The 22041-nt window shown below is 38.9% G+C and overlaps 1 protein-coding gene across 1 annotated transcript in view; it reads right to left on the minus strand.

The window, feature by feature from the left end:
• Positions 1-22041, minus strand: part of LOC111152319 (collagen type XIX alpha 1 chain) — a 306943-nt gene that overhangs the window by 75465 nt on the left and 209437 nt on the right. Inside the window, exon 17 of the mRNA XM_022510811.1 lies at positions 4773-4823. Coding sequence (XP_022366519.1) covers positions 4773-4823 — 51 coding nt within the window. The remainder of the gene's footprint in view (positions 1-4772; positions 4824-22041) is intronic.

Consider the following 22041-nt stretch of genomic DNA (forward strand, 5'->3'; position numbering starts at 1 on the left):
TCCATTTATTCATCCTACTCCAATCAAAAATAAGTAGTTTATAACTGCTGTTATTGTTGGTCTTGTGACAGACATTTCTCCTTTTTCCCATTTAACTTTGATCTGAGATGTCTGAATTGAAAATAAAAATTGTATTCTCAAAATCCTGAGCTGTAAATTATTACAAGGACATATTTGAAAATGAGATGTGAGACTGTAAGACATACACACATACATAAAGAATCAGCAGTTACAAAATGGTAGGTTGCTTAGATGCAACCTGCATAAAACATAAATCTGAGGCATTTCCTAAAAATACTAGCCCTTTGGGCATGATTCCTGTCAGTGTATACACCCCATCAGCACCTCTCCCTGGCTGTGTTTGAGGTAGAAAATTTGGGGGGAAGAAGGAACATGCTTTAGTCTGCTGCATGACTTATCCGGAGATGTTCTTGGATTGGGAAGCTTCATGCTCTTGAATTGCAGAGCAGAAGAGCACCCAAAGTGCATTTGGGTGAGAACATATTACAGTGTAGCATCTTGGTCTAGATCCTTCTCCCATCACACCTCCCCACAACCTTACAGGATATTAGAGATGCTGTAATTGGGATAAAAAATTGCCTCTATAGCACCAGCTCATATTATTCTATCCACATGCTCTATTGTTCTAAAATCTTGATTTTTCTGGTAGCTTTCACACCCAGAGAGAAAACAGGGCTATTTACTGCCTACCAGAGCCCCATATGTTTGCTTCATTCAATAGCGAGGCCAGAAAATCCGTCTAATCAAGGATCCTCAGTGACCTCTGGAGCTGTTCTCCACTCTGAGGCTAACAATACTCAAGGCAGATTTGACCTTGAACTTCAGTGGTATTGACATGTAAGATTTTGCTCTCTACTTTCTCCAAGCTCAATGTACCAGATAACTACATGGCTCCACAGAAATAAGAGACATAGTCCTTGCGTTTCTGGAATCTGGCATTCTGCCATAGATATTATTCTAATTTTTCTAGGTCATTTGTACATTGGTGCCATGTAATTTGAATGGGTTTTTATATGCCTTTTGAATAAATGTAATAGTCACACGGTTTTAAATGTGCTTATTTAAAATGTTCTCCGGAAGTGATGAGGCTTATGGAATGGGGCTACTAATCTGCCTGGTCATTTCAAGAATCTGGGATGTCAGAACATGTCCCATTGCTCTTGTGGGCAATGACGAATGAAACTTTGAAACCTCTAGTCAGGCCATTGGGAAGACTCAAGCTTTTCCATTTGACTTGGAGAAGGTATTCTCTGAAAAAAGATGATGTACCTGGACATGGATAGGTTGAACCACAGGAGATGGTTCACAAAGAGGAAGAGACAGGAAGTTAGGATTTTAAATTTTCTTTCTGAAACTTCTGGGCCCAGAAGGTTGCCTTTAGTGTCCCCAAGAAAGCCTTCACTTCACTTCTAGGCCACGGGTGGGTTTAACTCACTATTTGGAATGACTCTGAGTGTTTGATTTTTTTCTGGAGAAATATTTTTCTGTCCTTTCTTGTCTGTGAATATTAAAATGAAGTTATGATTTGCTACTTGAAAGGAACATAGATTATTTGGTTAGCAAATTGGTTTTTTTGGATCAACAATTCGGAGAGTGAGCACAAGAATTGGTTGCTGGAGGCAGAGCAGCAATCTCCCGCCGTGGAGCCCGATACTCTGCAAATTGCACCGAGTGTGGCAATGGGAAAGAGCGCAACTCTGCATTTTCAATGAGGATCTTTAAAAACAACATCAAACGTAAAATCCTTCCATTCTGGCCCTCCAGATGAGAACACTCTTTCCCCATCTAGACTGTCGCGAGAGGCTCTGGATCTGATGGCTTTAGCAGTTGACAGAGTCTATCAAATTTTTATTAAAATCCCCAGAGTTGGGGACAATGAAGAGCAGTTTGTTGGACTGTGAGCAGATTTCCTTAAGGGGGAGAATATTCTCAGCATTGTTGCTTTGTTTTGCAAACAATCTTACAGAGTGGGAGGCAGCTGTTTGTAAATTATTTTTGTGATGGAGAGGGCGATCTTCTACCTTTTATTCTTTGCAGCCTCAAGTGGGTATGCAAAAATACATACAAACACACGTACAGAATCTTCCCAACCTTACTCCTGAGCCTCTCGATATTCCTTACTTCCTTTTCTCCCACGCAATTCCCTTTGTGATTGGTGCCAGGAGGGGAGAAGCTTTTTTATGCCTAAGCTTCTCCCTCCAGATGACATACAGAAAACCATAGGGGAAAAGACCAACTCCTGTACCGGGACCACAGGACAGTTCCTTGGCCTTTGAGGATTCCTGCGATGAGGGAATGAACTGTGGACTCTTCAGGTTTAGGATGGGGAGGAGTGTCTGGTGGCCTGCTGTTCATCCTCGCACGGTGGGAGGGAGTGGGGGGGTGGCTGCTTCAGCAGAATCCAGGCTGTACGACTGGGAGCTGAGTTGCTGAGGTCCAGGACTCAAGTGCAGACATTACATAAATCAATACCAATTTAAAAGGGAAGATTATTTTAACCTTGGAGCATCACTTTATAGGTCCCAATACATGTCCATCACTTAATCTCCAAGAAAATTTCCCTCATGTTCCCCCCCTCTCCTTATATGCTATAGCCAGACCATCAGGCATGCAATGAATTACAAAATGAAACCACCTCAGTATCCAAAATAGATGGGGGTGGGTGGGTGAAGTCACTGCCAAGTGAAAACATGCATCTCTCTCATCATGGCACACTTGGCCCTTTCCTTTGTGGAGCTGAGGATGAGGATAAAGTGGTTATCATCCAGAAACACTGGTCATGGTAGGTACTGAAAAGCTGGGCCCTACCTCCTCCATCCATTCTGGTGGGGGCTCGTAAAACAGCTCTAACTACTCTCAGAATGAAACCAAGTGAAGTCTTTGGGGAGCCACCTTCCACTGATTTCCAGATGGGTCTAAAATCTTTTGATGCCAAGTGGTTACAGTGCATTGTTTGGGGAAGAAAAACTATGGTCTCTCCTGTCTAACCAGTTATGCTCTAGCTCCAAAGCCACATTTCGAACACATGTGGACTAAATCCCTCCAGCCTCAGTCCCCTACCAGCAAGGATACAGAGCTGGAGTTATTTTGGGTGAGATAATAGCTAAGTTCAAAGTCCTGGTTTACTATTAGCAAGATTCTCCACTTGCCTGCTCTGGTCAGCCCCCATTTTTTTGAAATATAACCTTAAAGTTAAAAAATTTACACTCTCAACTTCAGACTAAAATACAAATGCTTCATATATCTTCATTTGAGGGAAAACTGACTCATCGGCAAGACAGACTATATTTAGAAGTAGTGCTGGGAGACCTGTAAAGATACAAGCTTTAAAAGTTTTGCAAGGGATAGCAAATATTTAAGTAGCTGAGTAGCAACTTGGTAAATTTTATACCAAAGGTGATAGTAATAGAGTGTGTTCTTTAAGTTTTTCTAGCTGACACTGTGACATCAGAGCCAACTCATTCTCATTATTTTGAAGCATTTATGATAAATCCTATTTTGTGACAGTAGATGCCATTACAGAGAAAGCACTGTACTTTAACTGATTAATTTTAGGTATGCTTCACTTTTTTTCCCCACTTGTGCCAAGCCCTAATGTTTTCATAAAGGTGGTATAGATCTATTCAGAAAATGCTTAATAGAGAATCATAAAATATACCCCAAACATTCTTTCTAATAGAATACTCCCTAGAAAATCTAAGTAAATGAGAAGGATCACTTAGGAAGTGCTGCAAGCTCTACACACTTTCCACAGTCTTTATGTTGAATTTAATCTGATCAAAGAAGAACTGGGATTTTTCAAACTAATTAGCTCATCATTTAATAAACACTTTTCTGAGCGCCTGGTATCTTCAGGGCCTTAGCTGGCACATAGCCTCTCTTTGGGATTTCTAAAGAAAGAGGAATGACCATAGTCAGAGGAATTTATTAAAAGCAAAAGCAAGAACATAAAAGAAAGATATAAAGGGGAGTGTCTCTGAACTTGTTTTTGTGTAGGAGCACGATTATTTACCAGCAACATATTAACAACCAGCTGTTGTGTATAGAAGGGATCCTACTTTGTAAACACAATGCCTCATGCCAAGTGATCAGACCTCAAATACTTGTCATTAAATGATGGGTCACTCAGTGGTCTCACTTAGGTCTCTGGGTCTTACTTCACTGCCAACACCCATTTTCCTTTCCTCTGTTGTTGTTTCCTTGAAGAACAGAGCAAAACATTCTTGCCTTTTACCACTCAGGTACTACCATGTCAGTATTCCATCTATCCTGACTACAATTTAAAAACCTTGGGGAAAGGGCCTCTCCCTGAAAGGTGGGGGACCCCCCCCAGATTGACTTATGGTATGTAAAGGTTTGCTGGAGGTTTTAGTGTAGCAGTGATTATTTCTGATAAGAAATCTATCACCTATTTGCTACTCGAGCTTCAAGGCAGCAAATAATCTATGTCTACCCTCCGAGAAACTGGATTTATAACAGTATCAATGGTGAAGCATGATGGTTGGCATTAATTTTTTGCATAAAGTTTTGCAAACTTTGAAGTAATTTTTTTAATCTATAAAAAATTTATTTTTTTGTGAAAAGATGCTGAGCAAGGTACATTTTTTGGAAACATACTTTCAGTGATAACATGTTTTTGAAACATGTTATCGTGTTTCAGAGTCTGAGCGATAGGAATTAAGTTTTTTTTTTCAAAAATATGATTACATAAAATGTCTGTGTATGTACAATGTGAAGAAGGGAAGCCATACCTTGTTATAATTTCCAAGAGTCTGTTGTACTCCTTGTATACCAGGAGGTCCCTGTATTTGAAATAAATCAAGGAGAAAGGTATAAACATTTACCAAAACAATACGAATTTAAATAATGTATCTAAGAATTCTTGAAATCTTACAGTTAAGAAAAAGGAGGCATATCTTTAGTCAAATATTCTAACTGATAGAGAGTTAGAGGAAGCAATAACTTATCAGGCTCCAAAAGGTACTTGTAGGTAAAACCCTGCATGAATCCAAAGAGAGGTCCTTAGTGGGAACGTGTAGCATTTCACCAGAAGGTCAGCCATCAGCATATTCTTTATTAAAAAATATTGTACCTGTAAAACTCCTCCAGGGAAGAGGCTGTAGGTTCAGTTTATTTTTGACACTTCTCATAGGGCTTTGATCAATATATTATAGAAATGTGTGCCCATGTGTTATTAACTGAGAAAATATGGAAAAAAACGTTTTTTTTCTGTTGCTTTATTCTTTTGAACTGGCTGAGTGAAAATGGCTGCATATGGAATTTCAGGCCAGAAAAAGACATCTGTTCAAAAACCTCAGATTTAAGACATTCAGACCCTCAAAGTCTTCTGTTGACATGGCGTGTTCCCTAAGCGCTATGCTGAGCTTTGGGTAGACAGGGAAGAAGACATTCGTTTGTCCCTAAAACTTCCAGATTGAGAGAAGAAGAGAAGAGTTTCTGAGTTTTCAGGGATTACATTTTGGGGAGAGGGCCACAAGAAAATACAAAGCTTAGCATTATTTTAAATCAAGTAGTTCAAGCCAAGAGAGAGTCAGCAATGTCAGAAAAGAGACAGCATATTTCATCTAGACCTCGAAAACTCCTCAGAGGAGGAAAAATATTACAGAGGCAAAGTTCTTTACATTTTACCTCAAAAGATAACACAAAGAAAGACTATGATTGAGCAAATCAAACATCACTGTTATATAAAAATTATTTCCTTTACAACAAGGGAATAAAAACTTTGAAAAGGGGAGAAGATTTTAAGGAACAATTACTAGCTATACTCACTGATAGGAGAAACACCTTAAGTACACTGAAAAAATTAATGTCGGTTAACATTTATGACTGGTATTTCTTACGAACGGCTTCTGTCTGGAGGTCTTTTCTAATGTGAGACCTTTGCATTGTGCCGCTAAGTGCAGAGGACACAATGATGTAATGATGGATGTCTGGAAGCAGTTTGATATAACTCTTGAGAAAATAATAGGCCTCATGAGTAATGGAGCCAAGTATGATTGGAAAGACAAACGATGCTGTTACCTTGCTGAACTAAAAACAGAGCTAATGTCAGAAAAGAATTCTCATGGCACTCTACTTTCTTCCTGTTCTTTTTCTATCAGCCAGCGTTGTGTATTCTAGGTCAGTTAGATGAAGTAATGAGGAAAGCAATCATTGGGTTGGGAGTTGTTGCAAAAAGTTTCCAGCCAAGAAGATGCAAACTAAAAACTCGTTCTTAAAAATCAGGAAGATTGAGATTGCTTGCGCTATATTGAGGGGCAGGGAGAAATTTTAGGTATCATATTGTAATAGCAGCAACAGGTGGCTTATGGGTATATGCATAGCAGGCATTTGGTGAATGGTGAATATGTGTTCATAATAAGGCCAGTGAGATCAAAGGATAGTGATGTGGTGGACAAATTGAGCTTCATACACATTCATCCTCATTGAAATTTTTAATAATGAGGGTTCCCAAATATAGCAGAATGATACAATCTCTCAAATAGAGCAGAAGAATCAATCAAATAAGAATAGCAAATATTTATAGTGTACTTATTGTGTGCCAGGCATATGCCAGAGATCTTCTGTGGATTAACTCATTTAATCCCTACAGTCACACTGAGTGGTATATACCATCATTATTTCCTATTCAAAGATAGAGGAAATGAGGGTTAGAAATTGTTAACTGGCCCAAGGTCACACCTCTGGGAAGTGGCAGGACTAATATTGAACACAGGCAGCCTGGACCTAAACTCAGTTCTCATCTGTTCTCCTATCTTAACTTAAAAGCACACTCACAGCCTAGAATTATTTTGTAGTCATTTTTTAATCATGTTGACTGCGCCCTAGAGAGTATCTCCCATGTTCTATTTAACATACTGAAATTGAAAAAAAAAAAAATCAATAGAAATAGCACTTCTAAGGAGCCAGCACCGTGATTGCTGCAGGAGGGGAAGGTACAAGCTACTGGCCTTTAGATGTAGTCCCACCACGTAGATGAAGGAGGCCCCCCCAAATAATTCATTGCACATCCCACCTATCTTCACACATTCTTACAACTCATGATAGGGATATTATGCCTAAATATTCCCCCAATTCCTCCCAACCCACAGCTATACTCAAAATGCATCTTCTCTTTGTTTGCAGGCAGTGGGTGGACAGCAGGTGGTCAGAGAAAACGTGGGAGCCTTTGAGGGGGTTCTGAAAGGCAGTATGGAAAGATAAACAGGAGAGTGAGCAGTGTGGTGGGGGTTACCTGGCACAGAACAGGTAGCAGCCTGGAGGAGAATAGTAAAAATAATGGGAGGGAAAAAATTGGGTGAGAATTAGGTCTGCTCCTTAACAGACTGGTTATCTGCTCACAGTGTATAGCTGTATTACATAAACCTGGAACAAATTCCTCACCCAGGATCCTGACCTTGCTGTGGAGCGTACACCTGGGGAGTAGGGTAGGAGGGCTCAGTGCTACTTCTCCTTCCAAAAACAAGAGCAGACACAGCTCACTGAACAGAGTCCCTGGCCAATAGAAAAGTTTGAACAGAATGACTCAGATATATACAAGATTAATAGAAGTTACTTCCACATTTCCATATGTTCTATTCTTGCCATAAAATGTATCCAACGACGTATTGCTCCAAATGGGGTAGATCTGAAGTCTTAGGCTCTATTACCCAATCTACCGCTGAGCATTTATGATGGCATTTTCTTTCTTATTCTTTTAGTCAGTAGGATGCTCTGGGTATCACAGATTCTAGGTTTAATGTAACAGAGATTTACAGCTAACCATCTACCCTGAAGGCAGTCCTTTACACAAATTCTCCCCGAGGGCTAAAGAAACCGTGCAATGACTGAAAGAAGACACCAGTGGAAAGCCCTTGGGCAGTCTACCTCTGCCTTGCAGTCAGAGGGTCCCTGGGTTGCTCTGTAAATGGCAGAAAAACCCCACCTCAATCAATGTGAGGAGAGTAACAGTGAGAGAAACACTATGCATATAAATGCCCAGAGCAACTCTTGACTGTTGAAAGACCCAGATAGACCCTGGGGTCTTAGAGTTGGCTGTCCTAGAGTCACATCTCCAAGAGATGTGCTGTTTTCCTCTTTTCTATTCTGGTACAATGCATGGCTGGAAAAGATCCAATGAGTCATTTGTTTCTAAGTTTAGTAAGAGCTGTCAGTCTTACAGACTATCAATCAACTCTGAGAAAGGGGAAGTTAAAGACTTGTGGTGACAGGTCTGCTGGCACCACATGGTGTTAGTAGATGCTCCAGGACACTTGAAAGGTCAGTTTCTCTAAGGTCTGCATTTATCAAGACTCATTAAGGAGGTGCTTAGATAACCAAGGCCAAGTGGAGAATGAAGGCTAGCTAGGGAGGCACCGTCAGCCTCTGCGAATGCTCGTAGCACTCCACTGGGAAAACCAGTTGAAGGATTGTGGAAAGAAAAAAAAAATGTCCCATTGCCTTGCTCATGATAGTGACCTATACATAGCTATACAGAAATCATGGCTATACAATGTCTGTCTATCTTTAATGCAGCTCAGCTCTACTCTCCCTGTATTGGGTTGGGAGACATAGGACATCATGGTTAATGTGATGAGTACCCAGTTACAGAGAATCTTTAAAATGCACATGAACTCCAGGGAGACACACCTGTTCAGAACACAACTGGGTTCCTGTGTAATTATCTGGGAGGTCTATAAACCTGGTCTGGGTAGAGATTCTGAAGTTTTTTCCTACTGCACAGAACCATACCTGGTGTGATGAAGTGAATTAATGCTACATTGAATTTGGGAGCATATACTCTCAGCAACAGTTGATAGCATTTAAAGGTTTTTTTTTTGTTTGTTTTTACTAAAATCTTGCTAGAAGTAGAAAACAGAGAAATAGCGTGATGTCTGAAACCAGCCTCATCAAATGCATAGTGTGAAAATAATGAGCTATTTGCATTATCTTCACCTTAGCAGATTTCCATTCCATTCCATTCCTACAGATTCCCCAAGTTTAAAAGATGGCCAGAGATTTCTGTATTAAAAACTACACTCTTCAGACCCAGTCTTGGCTGTACTTTTACTTTTCAATTCATGCAGTACACAGAGCTCAAAGAATTCTACTTTTGCCTTTTTTTTTCTTTCTTTTTTTTCCCCTTTCCCCGGTGTTTGGCGTAAGCTTTCTATGTAAGTCAGGGCTAAGACCTTTTGATTTGGCTTTATCACCCCCTAGTTTTCTGAATCAAAATCTCCATGGCTCCACAGTTACTCTGCCTCCTCTCCAATCCTCCCTCCTGAACCATTTCCCTTTTTTCCTTTTCTCTAAAAGCATCCTTGGGTTTTTCATCACTGCTGACTAAGCCTTCTTGAGCCATCTGGGTTCCCCTTATTTCCATGCCCCATAGCTGTTCAATCTCTTATTAGGGGCTCCTTTCAGGATTCACAAATATATATTTTCAGGTTTTATACCAACTGCCTTCTGGTCCTGTGGGTTTCCAATTAATTTCAGTTACAACCTTCGAAATACCAAAACCTCTGTGAGGAAAGCTGTGCTAATCAACGATCTTCAAAACATGTTTAAAAAAAAATTTTTTTTTTGCAATAAGAACAGATAGAAAGCTTGTTATTGGAAAGTCATTTGGGCTAATTTTCAAGAAATATTTTCCATTTCTAATGGCTGGTAGAAAGGCAGAGAACTGTAATTATTCTTGCTTGGTATTAAAAAAAATATCACAAGGAAGCCTAAACTCATTCACAGGAATGGTAAGATGAAGCATATTTCAATATACAGCAATCACTGGAAAAGCTAATGTTTTCTCTCATATATTTACATCTATAATATTATATATAACTTAGTATATATAAAACCCATTTACACTGATTATGGAGGCTGTGTGCACCTGCTTTCCTGTTGGAATGAAACAAGGAGTATCAACCTGTTTTTCTTATCATAACTTGGATGTGGTACATAGTATCTCTCCTATCTCCACAAGGTTTGCTGAATTCATTAGAATTATTGTTTCTCCAAGAAAAACTATGAGGGGAAAGCCAACTTCGTGCTTGTTCGTTTTGGATTCAGTTATCAGTGACACCAACCCTAGATAAGTCTTGCTGCTTCCAAACTCAAAGAATATAGGGCCAACAGATTTAGATTAATCTAAGAATCTGGCTAAGTAATTGCAAACAAAGCCTCAGGGAGCTCTAGTTGAGTAGGAGAGAGCTTATAGATGTATTTTGGCCAGAATTACAACATAGAAAGTTGTATTCTAACTCTGAGAGAAAAATCAGTAATAGTCTTTAGATAGAAAATATTTGGGAAATCAATTCCTCTTTCTTTTAAACATAGAACCTCTTATTTATCTTAAATATTCTCTCTAAATGAAATTTTTTTTTGTTTCTCAAGATTTAATTATGTAAGTTACACAGTTATAATTTTATAGTGGACTATTTTTCTGAAAATGCTTCTGCTATACATTTTTAGTGACTCCTACCCCCCCAACCCCTCAAAATTTCTGAAAACATTCAAACTGCACAATAATGATTTCTGAAGCCAAGAGAAGATTCACTGAGTGTTTGTACTATGTTTACATTTCTTTTTATTTCTTTTTATTTTTGTATTATGTTCAGTTAGTCAACATAGAGTAAATGGAGGGGATTATGCTAAGTGAAATATGTATACATTTCAACAAAGATTCCTCAAACTCTCCTTTTTGGGATTACAATGGGAATGTGGCCAGGTAGTATGTAGTAGGTGACATTTAAGATTCCTGGAAAGGAGCTCTTATTCTTGAGAATATCTCACCCACTTTCTGGTTGATTTCTAAAACTTCATAGAGAAAGTTTGATTTATTTTTTGGGTTTTATCACCAGCCCAAATGCAAATGTTCCCGGGAGATGTAATACTAATGTTTCATATTTATACAACTCTGGATAATCCTAAATTTGTTTTCATGTATTTTCTTGGATGTCAGGGTAATGTGATTTCAAAAGATGTTATCTTATTTGGTTCTTATAATAACAAAAGTGGGTATTATTATAGTCTTCGTGTAACATGGAAAAATGGAGAGATTTTACCCTAAATCACAAAATAAGCAAATGGTAGAACCAAGTCTACGAGTTGTTCCATTCTAATATATTCTTATGGATCATTTATTAAATATTTCCTGAGACCATCTTGAACAGGACAGAGAAAGAGAAGAGTGAAGGGCATGGTACTTGGGAGTAGGGACAGGAGAAGATAGCACCCAAAGAGAAAGGGGTACAGAAAAAGGAAGATGAAGACCCCGAGGGCTGATTCCTTGCTTGTCCCACTATCATCCCAGGGATCTTGCTTTCTGGCACCAGGTTCCGAGGAATGACATCGCTTCTTTGGTGCTAAATCTTAAGACTAACTTTGGTTTTAGGAGATGAGGACTCAGTGAGAATAAGCTCAGGGCAAGTCAGGTTTCAAGTGAATCAGGACATATTTCATTTATCTGGCCAATACACAAAGACAAAATCAGGCAACCAACACAAAGTGCCCTCATCCTTAAATAGACTTTTTCATCCACACCGAAAATTGTATCTACTGAGGTGTTTTTTTTTTTTTTTTTGGATGATTAATATGTCAATGAATATACTTAGGTTAACATTCTTAGATGAAGTTTACTCTGTAAAGTCTCGAATAGAGAAAAACAGGAGAGGAGCGAAGCAGAAAGAAGAAAAATTTACATGAAGGTGATAATGTACGAAGCAGGCAAAGTATCAACATTTTTGTTTCAGAAATGGTAGACCCTGGATGAAATCCAGGGAAAGAAAGATGAAAATAATAAGTAGGTGGCAGAGAATGGTAAAATGAAATAATGACGGTAATATTAATAAATACAAATGTTAGGCTTTGAAACTAATAAATGTGTGGCAGGGACATGTATTATTGCAATTTACTCTACAACAACCTAGCGAGGTAAGCATTACCCTTATTTTACATATAACAAAAGGTTAACTATCTTACTCAAGGTCACACACCTTGGTGGGTAAGAGCCAGATTCCAACCTAAGTCAGCCTGACCTCATAGCTTTGATATTTTGACACTTTCCTTTATCTGCTTCACAGTGAGAGGGTGGCCAGATAGGAAAATAAAATGTCCATTATCTTACAGCTGGTTTTAAGATTCCAGTAGGGAATTCAATGATAAAGGATCACAACATCCCTTAATGAGATACAGAATCAGTAAGGGCCAAGCAAAGACAGCTCTCCGACTTAGCGTAGACACACATCTTCAAAGATTTGGATGACAAGAAGGGATCGAGAGGAAAGTGGCCAGAGTGGAAGAAGGGTAAGGAGAAGAGAGAGGAAGCACATACAGACACAAGAACTGTTAAAATCATGTAGGGCTTAGATTAGAGAGAGATCAGGAGAGGGAGATTTCTGAAGAAAGCAAGCAAGCAAGCAAGCAATGGTCCTCATCTTAAGTAACTTTTGGAATTCAAATAACACCAAATGAGGCCTAGTATTTGTGTGATGGTAGAAGAAAAGGAGAAATAAAAATGGTCATAGTTGGTGGAAAAAGACGAGCTGACCAAGAGAGTACTATTGCTTGGAGATGATGTTGATAGGCTGACATTCTATGAGCGTGAAATTGCAGTGAGGAACAGTCATGGGAAAGTTGTCACACTTAGTAGAGAAAACCAAATACCCTTCAAAGAAGACTACAATAGTGCCATTGTATTTGTTGTGGAAGAGAGAGTTGTGTATTAGAATTCTTGAAATCTGAAGCATTTAAGGGATCCAACAATACCCTGGTTTAAGCATTCATCAAGGACATCAAGGCGCCTGGGTGGCTCAGTGGGTTAAGCCGCTGCCTTCGGCTCAAGTCATGATCTCAGGGTCCTGGGATCGAGTCCCGCATCGGGCTCTTTGCTCAGCAGGGAGCCTGCTTCCCTCTCTCCCTCTCCGCCTGCCTCTTTGTCTACTTGTGATCTCTCTCTGTCAAATAAATAAATAAAATCTTAAAAAAAAAAAAAAAGGACATCTTTTGGGGACATCCTTGAATGAAAGGAGTACTTTTGTTAGAAGCCAGCAGCCACACGTTCATTCTTGGTGAGTCTCTGGAAATTCTGAGTCCCACTGGGAGCCATGTGATCCATCTTCTCCTGTTGGAGCCAGTCCCCGCCCCCCACAGTGGCATATACCTACACCATCCTTTGAAAGATCAATAGCTCCTTAGTGTCTCAATCTAAGATATTGCCAGCATCCCTGGTTCAGAAGTTCAGAAGCAGTGCGATTAACAGGTGAGGAATTGCAGCAAAAGCAGCTTCTGGATCTTAAATGAGAATTTTTCACATCTGCCACTTTGGACATTTTTCAAACTCATTCCTCTGTGTTTTCCAGGAAGCGCTCACTTGAGCCGGGCTTGTCTCTTCTGGCCTGCATACTGAGCTGTGTAATTGAGGGAACTCAAGCATAGGCAGTTTATGGTTGTATGAATAAGCAAAATACTCAATATGTGACCTGATTGTTTTCCAAAATTGCACAGTCCCTGGTTTTCCTTGTCATTTTGGAACAGGAGTGGGAGGATGAGACTGTGACAGTGAATGCATTCAATGGGTATAATTAACCCATTTCATAAAAGCAGATTTTCTAAATTATGCTATGAAGCTCATACTTTTTTTAACACTTTATTTTCCAAGGGAGACAAAAATCATTTTCAAAAGAGCTTATTTTTTTTTTTCCTGACACCGTGAAACAAATCAATCTAATTGGTATAAAGCCCACTGCATTATTGATAGCATGGGACATTTTTGACTGATTTCCATGGCACGATGGTTAGAAAAATAATGATTCCTCCCCCAACACTGCTATTCTGCTTAACCATCCATAAAATGTTTCATACTTATCTCTCCCCAGTATGTCCTGCAAAAGGAAAAATATCATTTGTCAGCTCCCTGCAGTACAAGGAGCAGCAGGAATCTCGAGAGTGGCTTGCCACCCCACAGAAACAACATCACTGACCCCGCACAAGGTGACAAAAACCACAGGGGTTTGAAAACTAGTAAGAACGGAGGTGTGCGAGACAAATTACTTGTATCCGGTGGTGTCCCCCAAAGCTTACCACCAGCAAAAACCATCCCTGGAGAACGAATGTGCCTCCACCCCTTCGTGTGGCCTCGGGAATCAAATCGGGAGCAAAGCCGGCTTAATGCAGTCTGCACCTATCAATGCTCTGAGTTTTCACTTATGTAATGAAGTGATAACATTCACTCTCTTTAAAAGCATTGGTTAGGATGACAACCATCTCTGCCTGTGTGGAGAAGATGCGGTTTCCAAGGCAAACTGCTGGGACTTAAGATAACCAGGCTGATGGCACCGGCTTGTATGCTGCCAAGTTACACAGAGGCCAAGAACTGTAAGATCTGAATAGTTGGGGACATTCTGGACAGTTCTGGGAAACAGCAAAACGAACAATCTGTAGGTTTTACTTTGGCGTGATTATTTTCTCTACATCAACTCAATCGTGTGACATCAAGGTTTCTTTACGATCTCTAGGTTTTAAGAATGATACATCCGCAGCTGATGATTTTGGCTCAACTGAATCCCAAGGTTACAAAAGGCACATTCAGTGAAGTTCTAGAAAAAAAAAATACTTAATGATTTTATGTTTAAAACACTTAGTTCCCTATAAAGAATTTCAGGCAAAGAGAAGATGCTGGTACTCAAGGCCAGAGAAATTACTGGTGATATTACCCTGACGTTAACCCACCCCAGAGGATAGTTTTCCTATTTCTTAAAGCAATTTGGGGTATTTTAAGCATGTAGAAAAGCATAGAGAAGAAAACGATAAATTCTCATGAATCCATAATCCAATGTTGTCAGATCCTAACCACTTGCCGTATTTGCTTCAGATTCCTTTATTTTTTAATGAAATTACAGATAGAGCTGGAGCCCCTTCCAGTCCTTTCTACCATATTTCCTTCCATGTTTCAGTTCCACTGCTGAAAACTTGTTTTTTTGTCCAATCACCTTTGACCCAAACAGTTTTTTACTAGGTAGTAGCTGAGCAGAGAAAACTGACTGCATGGAGTTCAGTGAGACCCTACTTCCCTAGATCTTCCCTAGGTCTTCTTTCCTAGAAGGCCTAGAGCCTCGTTCTTGTTAAACCAGAGATAATCTTTTCTTGCCTACCTCACAAAGTCATACAGGGGTAAAATTAAATACTGTATGGAAATACTTTTTGGAAATGATCTCATCAAACACAAACTGTAAGATTATTTCGGAAACAAGTCTCCCTTTCTGAATATCTCTCAAAGGCCAGTCAGGTTCATTAAAACCTTAATGTTTATCCACCACAAAGAAATAGTGCTTAATCCATGCGTTGGCCCAACTAATAGCAAATTTAATGATCAGATATCAAGGATATCAAATATCTTGTTCCATGACCGCGATACACAATGCCTGTCAATTCAGAAGTCCTAATAGTTGGTTTCAATAACATAATCCAAGATGAAGAGTCGGTGGCTCTAAGAAGATAAAATCCTTTTCCTCCAGATTATGGTTGTTATTAGCAAAAACTTAAGAAGTCCGAAAGTGACTAATAATGCCTTCCTGCTGCTGTTCATAGAGACAGATAAAGAGAAGTAATTGGGGAATTGAACCCAAGTGCTAGTTTTCAAATTCTCCACCTGAAACCCTCAGCTGCTTCACACGCAAGTCTATGCATTCTGCGGCCACACAAGGTGACCGTGGAATTTCAGCAATGTGGCAACAGCTGTTTAGTCTAGGACCATGACCCGAGTAGGGGGAACAAGTGGTAATAAAAATGATTAACTGGCCATGTCTGTCTCCACTTTATAGTTCTTATGTGTCTTTATTTTTAAATCTGAGGAAGTCATCTTATTTTTATTAAGAAGGGAAATTACTATTCCCATTGACTGAAATAAATGGTTAGGTTCATTTTCTCTGAGGAGATTATCATTATAGTACATGGCCTTTAGTCATTTAATAGACCAAAGAGACTGAGGTTTTTTTGCTGAAAGGAAAACTGAGAAATATGACAAAACCCTGATCAGTTCAAGGTTTCTAAAAGGGATGTTAAGAATGAGAACTGGATTCCCATTTAAACATGATGAACCTCAAAATGCATATAGTTACATTCAGGGTGCTTTAACCAGAAATTAAATGTTAAAAATCAGATATTCCTTGTCATCCACTTTATTCAGTAATCCAAAATGAATTTGGGGTACTAACTTGTTTTAGAGGTGGGCCTTGCTTTTCACTGAAAACAATAACTTTGCATCTTGAGTTCTCAGTTCATAACCAATAAAGCTGGAGATGGAAGATCTAAATGCATGGATAATAGGATATGGCACAGAAATCCATTAGGTCTATGGTATTTTGAGGGCCTATAATCTCCATTGCTATGATTAATCATCTGACCCAACCCATGAACTACCGGAAAGGAGGCATCTTTTTTTTCTGGCCCCCCCCCCCCCTTTTTCTCCTAGATCCTTTATGCTCATTAGATACATCAAGCTCATTCCCACCTCAGGTCATTTGCACATCCTGATGTCTCTGGTTGGAAAGATCTTGCTCTGACCCTCATGGGCTAGCTCCTTCTCAAGTAATATCATCTAAATGCTCAAAGATGCCACCTGGACCATTTTAATTAGAGTAACAGCTCTTCCAAATTCCTCTTATATTGCCCAGTTAGTTCCCCTGTATCACCTCCTACTAAACTGAAATTGTTTTGCTATCTGTCGAATTTCTTACTAACCACTGTTACCCTCAACACACAACTGAGTATAAGTTACTTAAGGGAGAGACCTTGTCTATAGCCTGTTTGTCACTATGCATTTCTTTGAAACTACTGTATGCTCAATGTTTGTAATACTGACTCACACATGATAGATGCTCAGTAACTATTGAATAAACGAATTCAATATTACACCCTAGATTACTCTTTTAACTGAGTTAAGGCAGTACAAACATAATTTTCAAACTGTGCAATGACTCATGCTTTCAAGGTAAAAGAAGTTCTTTTATACCGAGGTTAAAACAAAAACAGAAATAACACACTTGTATTTGTTTTAAATCATATTGTGGTTTTAGAAAAGAAGCATAAATTGCACTGGAGTCAGCGCCCACAAAACGATCACTGTAGTGTTTTATCAGCATTTTACAATAGATGGGCATTTTAGATATCCATGAGCTAAGGGTTTGCACTTCAACAGTATATCAAATTCATATTGAAAGTGACTGTGGATGAAATAGCATTTGCATTTAAAGGATAGGATAAGCATAAAATGCAAAAAACACCACTGAAAACAATTTTGAAAATCATGTAGCTTTATAATTAATCCTCAGACACAGAATATATCCATAGCTTGGACATCCTCCAAAGGCTACGAAATTTGTTTAGAGCTTGTCCAGTGGAAACAGTAGAGGGAGCTGCTGCCCCACGTTACAAATTCCTTGAAATTTCTGTTTTCAACATAAATTGCTATGCACTGACATGTGACACATTCGAGCCCACTGCTCAATTCTCATACTGCAATAATGAAACAATGCACAAAAACAATGCCGGGGGGGAAAAAAAAAAGAAAGGGAATCAAGAGCCCTGCCTGTAACAGAAAGAAATAATAACACATTTTAAAATTAATATGGTTTTTAATAAACACTTTTATAGTGATGATTGATGAGAAGTAAAGTTAATGTCAAATGGGTGGGCTAATACATACTTCCTTTAATGGCTCATTAGTTAAATTCTCCTGCTTTCCCTCCTGCTCCGCCTCATTTCCAGCTGCTTTCCTCTCTTTTCTAAAGGAACTAAAACCCAGAACACTTTGAAATAAACTAAGGCATTTCAAATCTTGAGATTTTCCAAGTCTCATTATCATAACACAAGGCCACGATTTTCCATTGCTTATGCTATGCAGATAACTGGAAGGTTTTAAAGAAAAAGAGAAATTTTTATTAGAGTGTGAGGGATAGTAATTGAGACTTACAGAACATCACAACTAATAAAATGCAACAGCTCAGATAGTGGATGAACAAGTCCCACAAGCCAGGAAGAGGCTGTAAATCAGAAGATGAAAAAACACCACTGAATACTCAGACCCCATTATTATTACCTGACTGTGAGTAACCTTCCTCTCTCTTCATCTCTTCATATGTAGACTAAGCTTTCCATATTTATGTAGAGCTCGTGATCTTCCATTTTAGCAAGTCATTGAAAGACATTCACATTTTTGTTAACAGGATTTTGGGAACTTTATAAAAAGGAGATTAAAGACAATCTTTTCTATCTACAATACTCTTTGTGTGGATGGACGGTCAGAGTAATAGGAATGGATCTCAGCTATACTTACACAGAGCTTCACATTTATAAGAAAGATCTTCTCACACATGGCTTTGATTCCTCCCAGCAACTGTAAGAATCTGATGGAGGCAGGTACTATCATTTCAAATGTATAGAAAAGGAAACTGAGCCATGGAAATATCAAGTGAACTGCCTGAGGACATACTAGTGAGGAGGACTGGGTACCTCACAATCTTCTTCCATCATCCCGCTGTCCTGAGACATTGCAGTGCTATGGATCACATGAGAAAATCAGACCATGTTTGGTGTCTAATGTTTAAATAAGGCTGATTCAAGAGAAATTACAAACTAGAAGCTTGCCTTTCCCATCTGGGATCCAGTGAAATAAAGGTGGGTTTAGAGATCAGCTCCTGGGTTCCACTTCTTGTTCCCCCACTTACACTTGTATCATCTTGGGCATGTTGCCGGATGTTTCTAAGCAACCTTTATCCTATTATAAAATGGGACCACTTCTACATCTCACCACAGTGGTGAGGATTACATAAGGCATTGGCCATGGAGCACCTCATACAGAGCAAGTACTCTAATAAACTCTCCTGATCCATCCCTTTCTTTTGAAGCTGTTTCCTCAGGAGTTAGTATTATTTCCTTCCCCAGGGAGATACTTAATGCTCTCATGCTTCTCTGAAAAACTGCTCTCCAGCCTAGTGTATTTGCAGGTAATATCAGTCTAAGACATCTCTACTTAATGGTTTCCCACCAATGAAGAGTTAGTCATTCAAAACAAGATGGCAGAAGTTATTTGGGAGAATTTGAGAACTTTTTCCTTTGTATAGGTAGTATAGGCTCTGCTTGTTAACAGGAAATTGGATTAATATTTTATTAAAAAATATGTTTATTGGGGCGCCTGGGTGGCTCAGTGGGTTAAAGCCTCTGCCTTCAGCTCAGGTTCTGATCCCAGGATCCTGGGATCAAGCCCTGAATCGGGCTCCCTGCTCAGCAGGGAGCCTGCTTCCCCCTCTCTCTGCCTGTCTCTCTGCCTACTTGTGATCTCTGCGGGTCAGATAAATAAATAAAAATCTTTTAAAAAATATGTTTATCATAAAGCGTTGTGGCTAGCTCTGTTAACCAGTTTAATTGCTCCTTAACTACAAGTATTTTGATTAGGAATAATCTTATTTTAAGGAGGATACATATATGTAAATTTCAACTAAATCTTCCTCAGAGTAAAAACTGCTATTAAATATGGGGAAATAGAGGTGCCTGGATGGCTCAGTTGGTTAAGCATCTGACTCTTGGGTTTTGCACAGGTCATGACCTCAGAGTTATAAGATCAAGCCCTGCATTAGGCTCCATGCCCAATGCAGAGTCTGCTTGAGATTCTCTCTCTCCCTCTCCCTCTGCCAGTCTTCTCTCTCTCTCTCTCTCCCACTAAGTAAATAAAATCTTTTAAAAAGTAAATATGGAAACTAAATTGGAGCAATATATGTGACTTTGATGAAACACTAATTCATAAAGACATAATTCATAAAGACAATTTAATAATAGCAGTTCAATAGCAGTTCTGCTTTTAGTAAATATTGCATTATTAGAATTTTTTCCCTCTAGGAAATATGCTCTCTAAGGGGAAAAAAAGGTTGTCTTTTAAATACTAAGTGGGAAGTAGTGGAAAATTACTCTTTGTAAAAAAATTACCTTTTTGGAACAAATGTTTCTTAAGAGTGAGAAAATACAAATTTAATTTCAGAACAAAACATCGCAATTAGAAGGATCGGTTAAAGTGTTTTAATTATTTGAGTTGCTTCAGGCAATTAGAGATTTCTTTCAGTTCTATTTTTAAAAACCTTCATTGATGTTCCTTTAAATAACAACACTACCTTTGATTTAGGGAACATCCCTGAAACCCCAAAGGGAATAACATTTTCTTGAAGAAACTGAGCAAAGTATGCTTGTTATCAAAGAATCCATCTGGGTGTTTTTTAGACAATCACACTAAATCAGAATAGAGTTTTTTCTCCCTAATTTTTCTAAAAGCTAATTGCTCAAACATATATCCTAAAATTACATACTATTCACTTACTTGAGGGATATTACATATTATTTGATTACTGTTTGATAAGAGAGATAAAATTAATATTTTAAAATTAATTCATACTATCGTAAGAAATTCCAATAAGTGCTTTAGGAATCTCACAGGCAAGCCACTAGGGTGAGTCGTACACCATCTCTAAATCTGAATTAGGAAGATTTTCACCTTGATCAACCTTTCCTTCTCTCTCGTTACCTTCCTTCCTCCTGTGAAGTAGGGCTCCTTTCACATAGGGTACAATGTTGAAAAAGACAAATAAGCGAAAAACAACATTTTGATCTAAATATGTCCGTAAGCAAATTGGGTTATCTCCGAAGCTACAAATAAATCGTCATAAAATACAAATAGCACCATAGGACATCCGAAAGAGAAAAAAAATGCTCTACTGATAATTTAAAAAGTAGTAACTACTACGATAGCCACAGTGAAGCTTGCCTATGCTAAATAATCCAATTCCACCATGGCCATCACTAGAGGGACGAATCAATGAAATCTGGCCACGAGACTCCCTATGTAGAACTCTCCATGAATTTTCGTAGCTTAACCTGACATATAGGGTTTCATATGAGGTTCACCAGGACCCTGGCAGGGCTCGACATGTCAGTGCTGGCCTCGAGCTCTTTGTCTCATAACTGCGTGGGCTGCCTGTCCTTCCCCACTCCCCAGGGCCACAGTGCTCTGTATTTGCTCAGGCTGTTTTCCTCTGTCGGTGATACTCAGTTTGCTCTCTCCTTCCCCTCTATTTGTTTTACTGGACAGCTCCTTTCAACTCTTTTTTCAACAGTTTTATTGAGGTATAATTGATGTACAAACAACTGAACATATGTAATGTGTACAATTTGATGAGTTTGGACATACGAAAACATCTGTGATACTCTCATCACAATCAAGGTAACTGACATATGCAACATTTCCCAGAGTTTCCTTGAGCCCCTTAGGTGTTTGTTTTTGTTTTGTGTTGTGATGAGAACACCTAAATGAGATCTATACTCTTAACAAACTTCAAAATGCACGATATTGTGCATGATACTCTACAGGCACAATGTGGTATGGCAGATCTCTAGAAGGTCTTCATCTTGCATCACTGAAATTTTAAATCCATTGAATAACAACTCCTATTTCCCCTATCCCCCAGCAGGCAACCACTATTGTATTCTCTGCTTCTCCGGGTTTGACTATTTTAGAGAGCTTAGATGAATGGAATCAAGTAGTCTTTGCCCTTCTGTGACTGGTTTTTTTCACTTAGCATAATGTCTTCTAGGTTCATTCAAGTTGTTGTAACTGGCAGGAATTCCTTCTTTTTTTTAACGCTCAGTTTTTATGCTTCAATTGTCAATTCCTGAAGGATACCATCTTGACCACGATCTTTTCTAATTCTCTCCTTTGTTCATATTTCTGTAAACGAAACTTGAATCCCCAGAGGGCAAGGACAATATCTTACTGATTTTTGTAAGCCCCGTTCCTAACAGAGTACTAGGTACATGGTAGGCCTTAAATAAATGTTTGTGAAATTGCTTAACAACGTAAATTAGGAGCAGGTTGATGTTTTTACAAGCTCATTTTCTTAAGATAGGAATTAATATGATCTTAAAAGGACTGCTTTCGAAGAACTCTGTTTATTTCTACCCATGTGAGAAACAACAGTCCTCTTG

The sequence above is a fragment of the Enhydra lutris genome, unplaced genomic scaffold (assembly GCF_002288905.1).
Source record: "Enhydra lutris kenyoni isolate GAN:26980312 unplaced genomic scaffold, ASM228890v2 scaffoldscaffold28, whole genome shotgun sequence".
Taxonomy (NCBI): domain Eukaryota; kingdom Metazoa; phylum Chordata; class Mammalia; order Carnivora; family Mustelidae; genus Enhydra; species Enhydra lutris.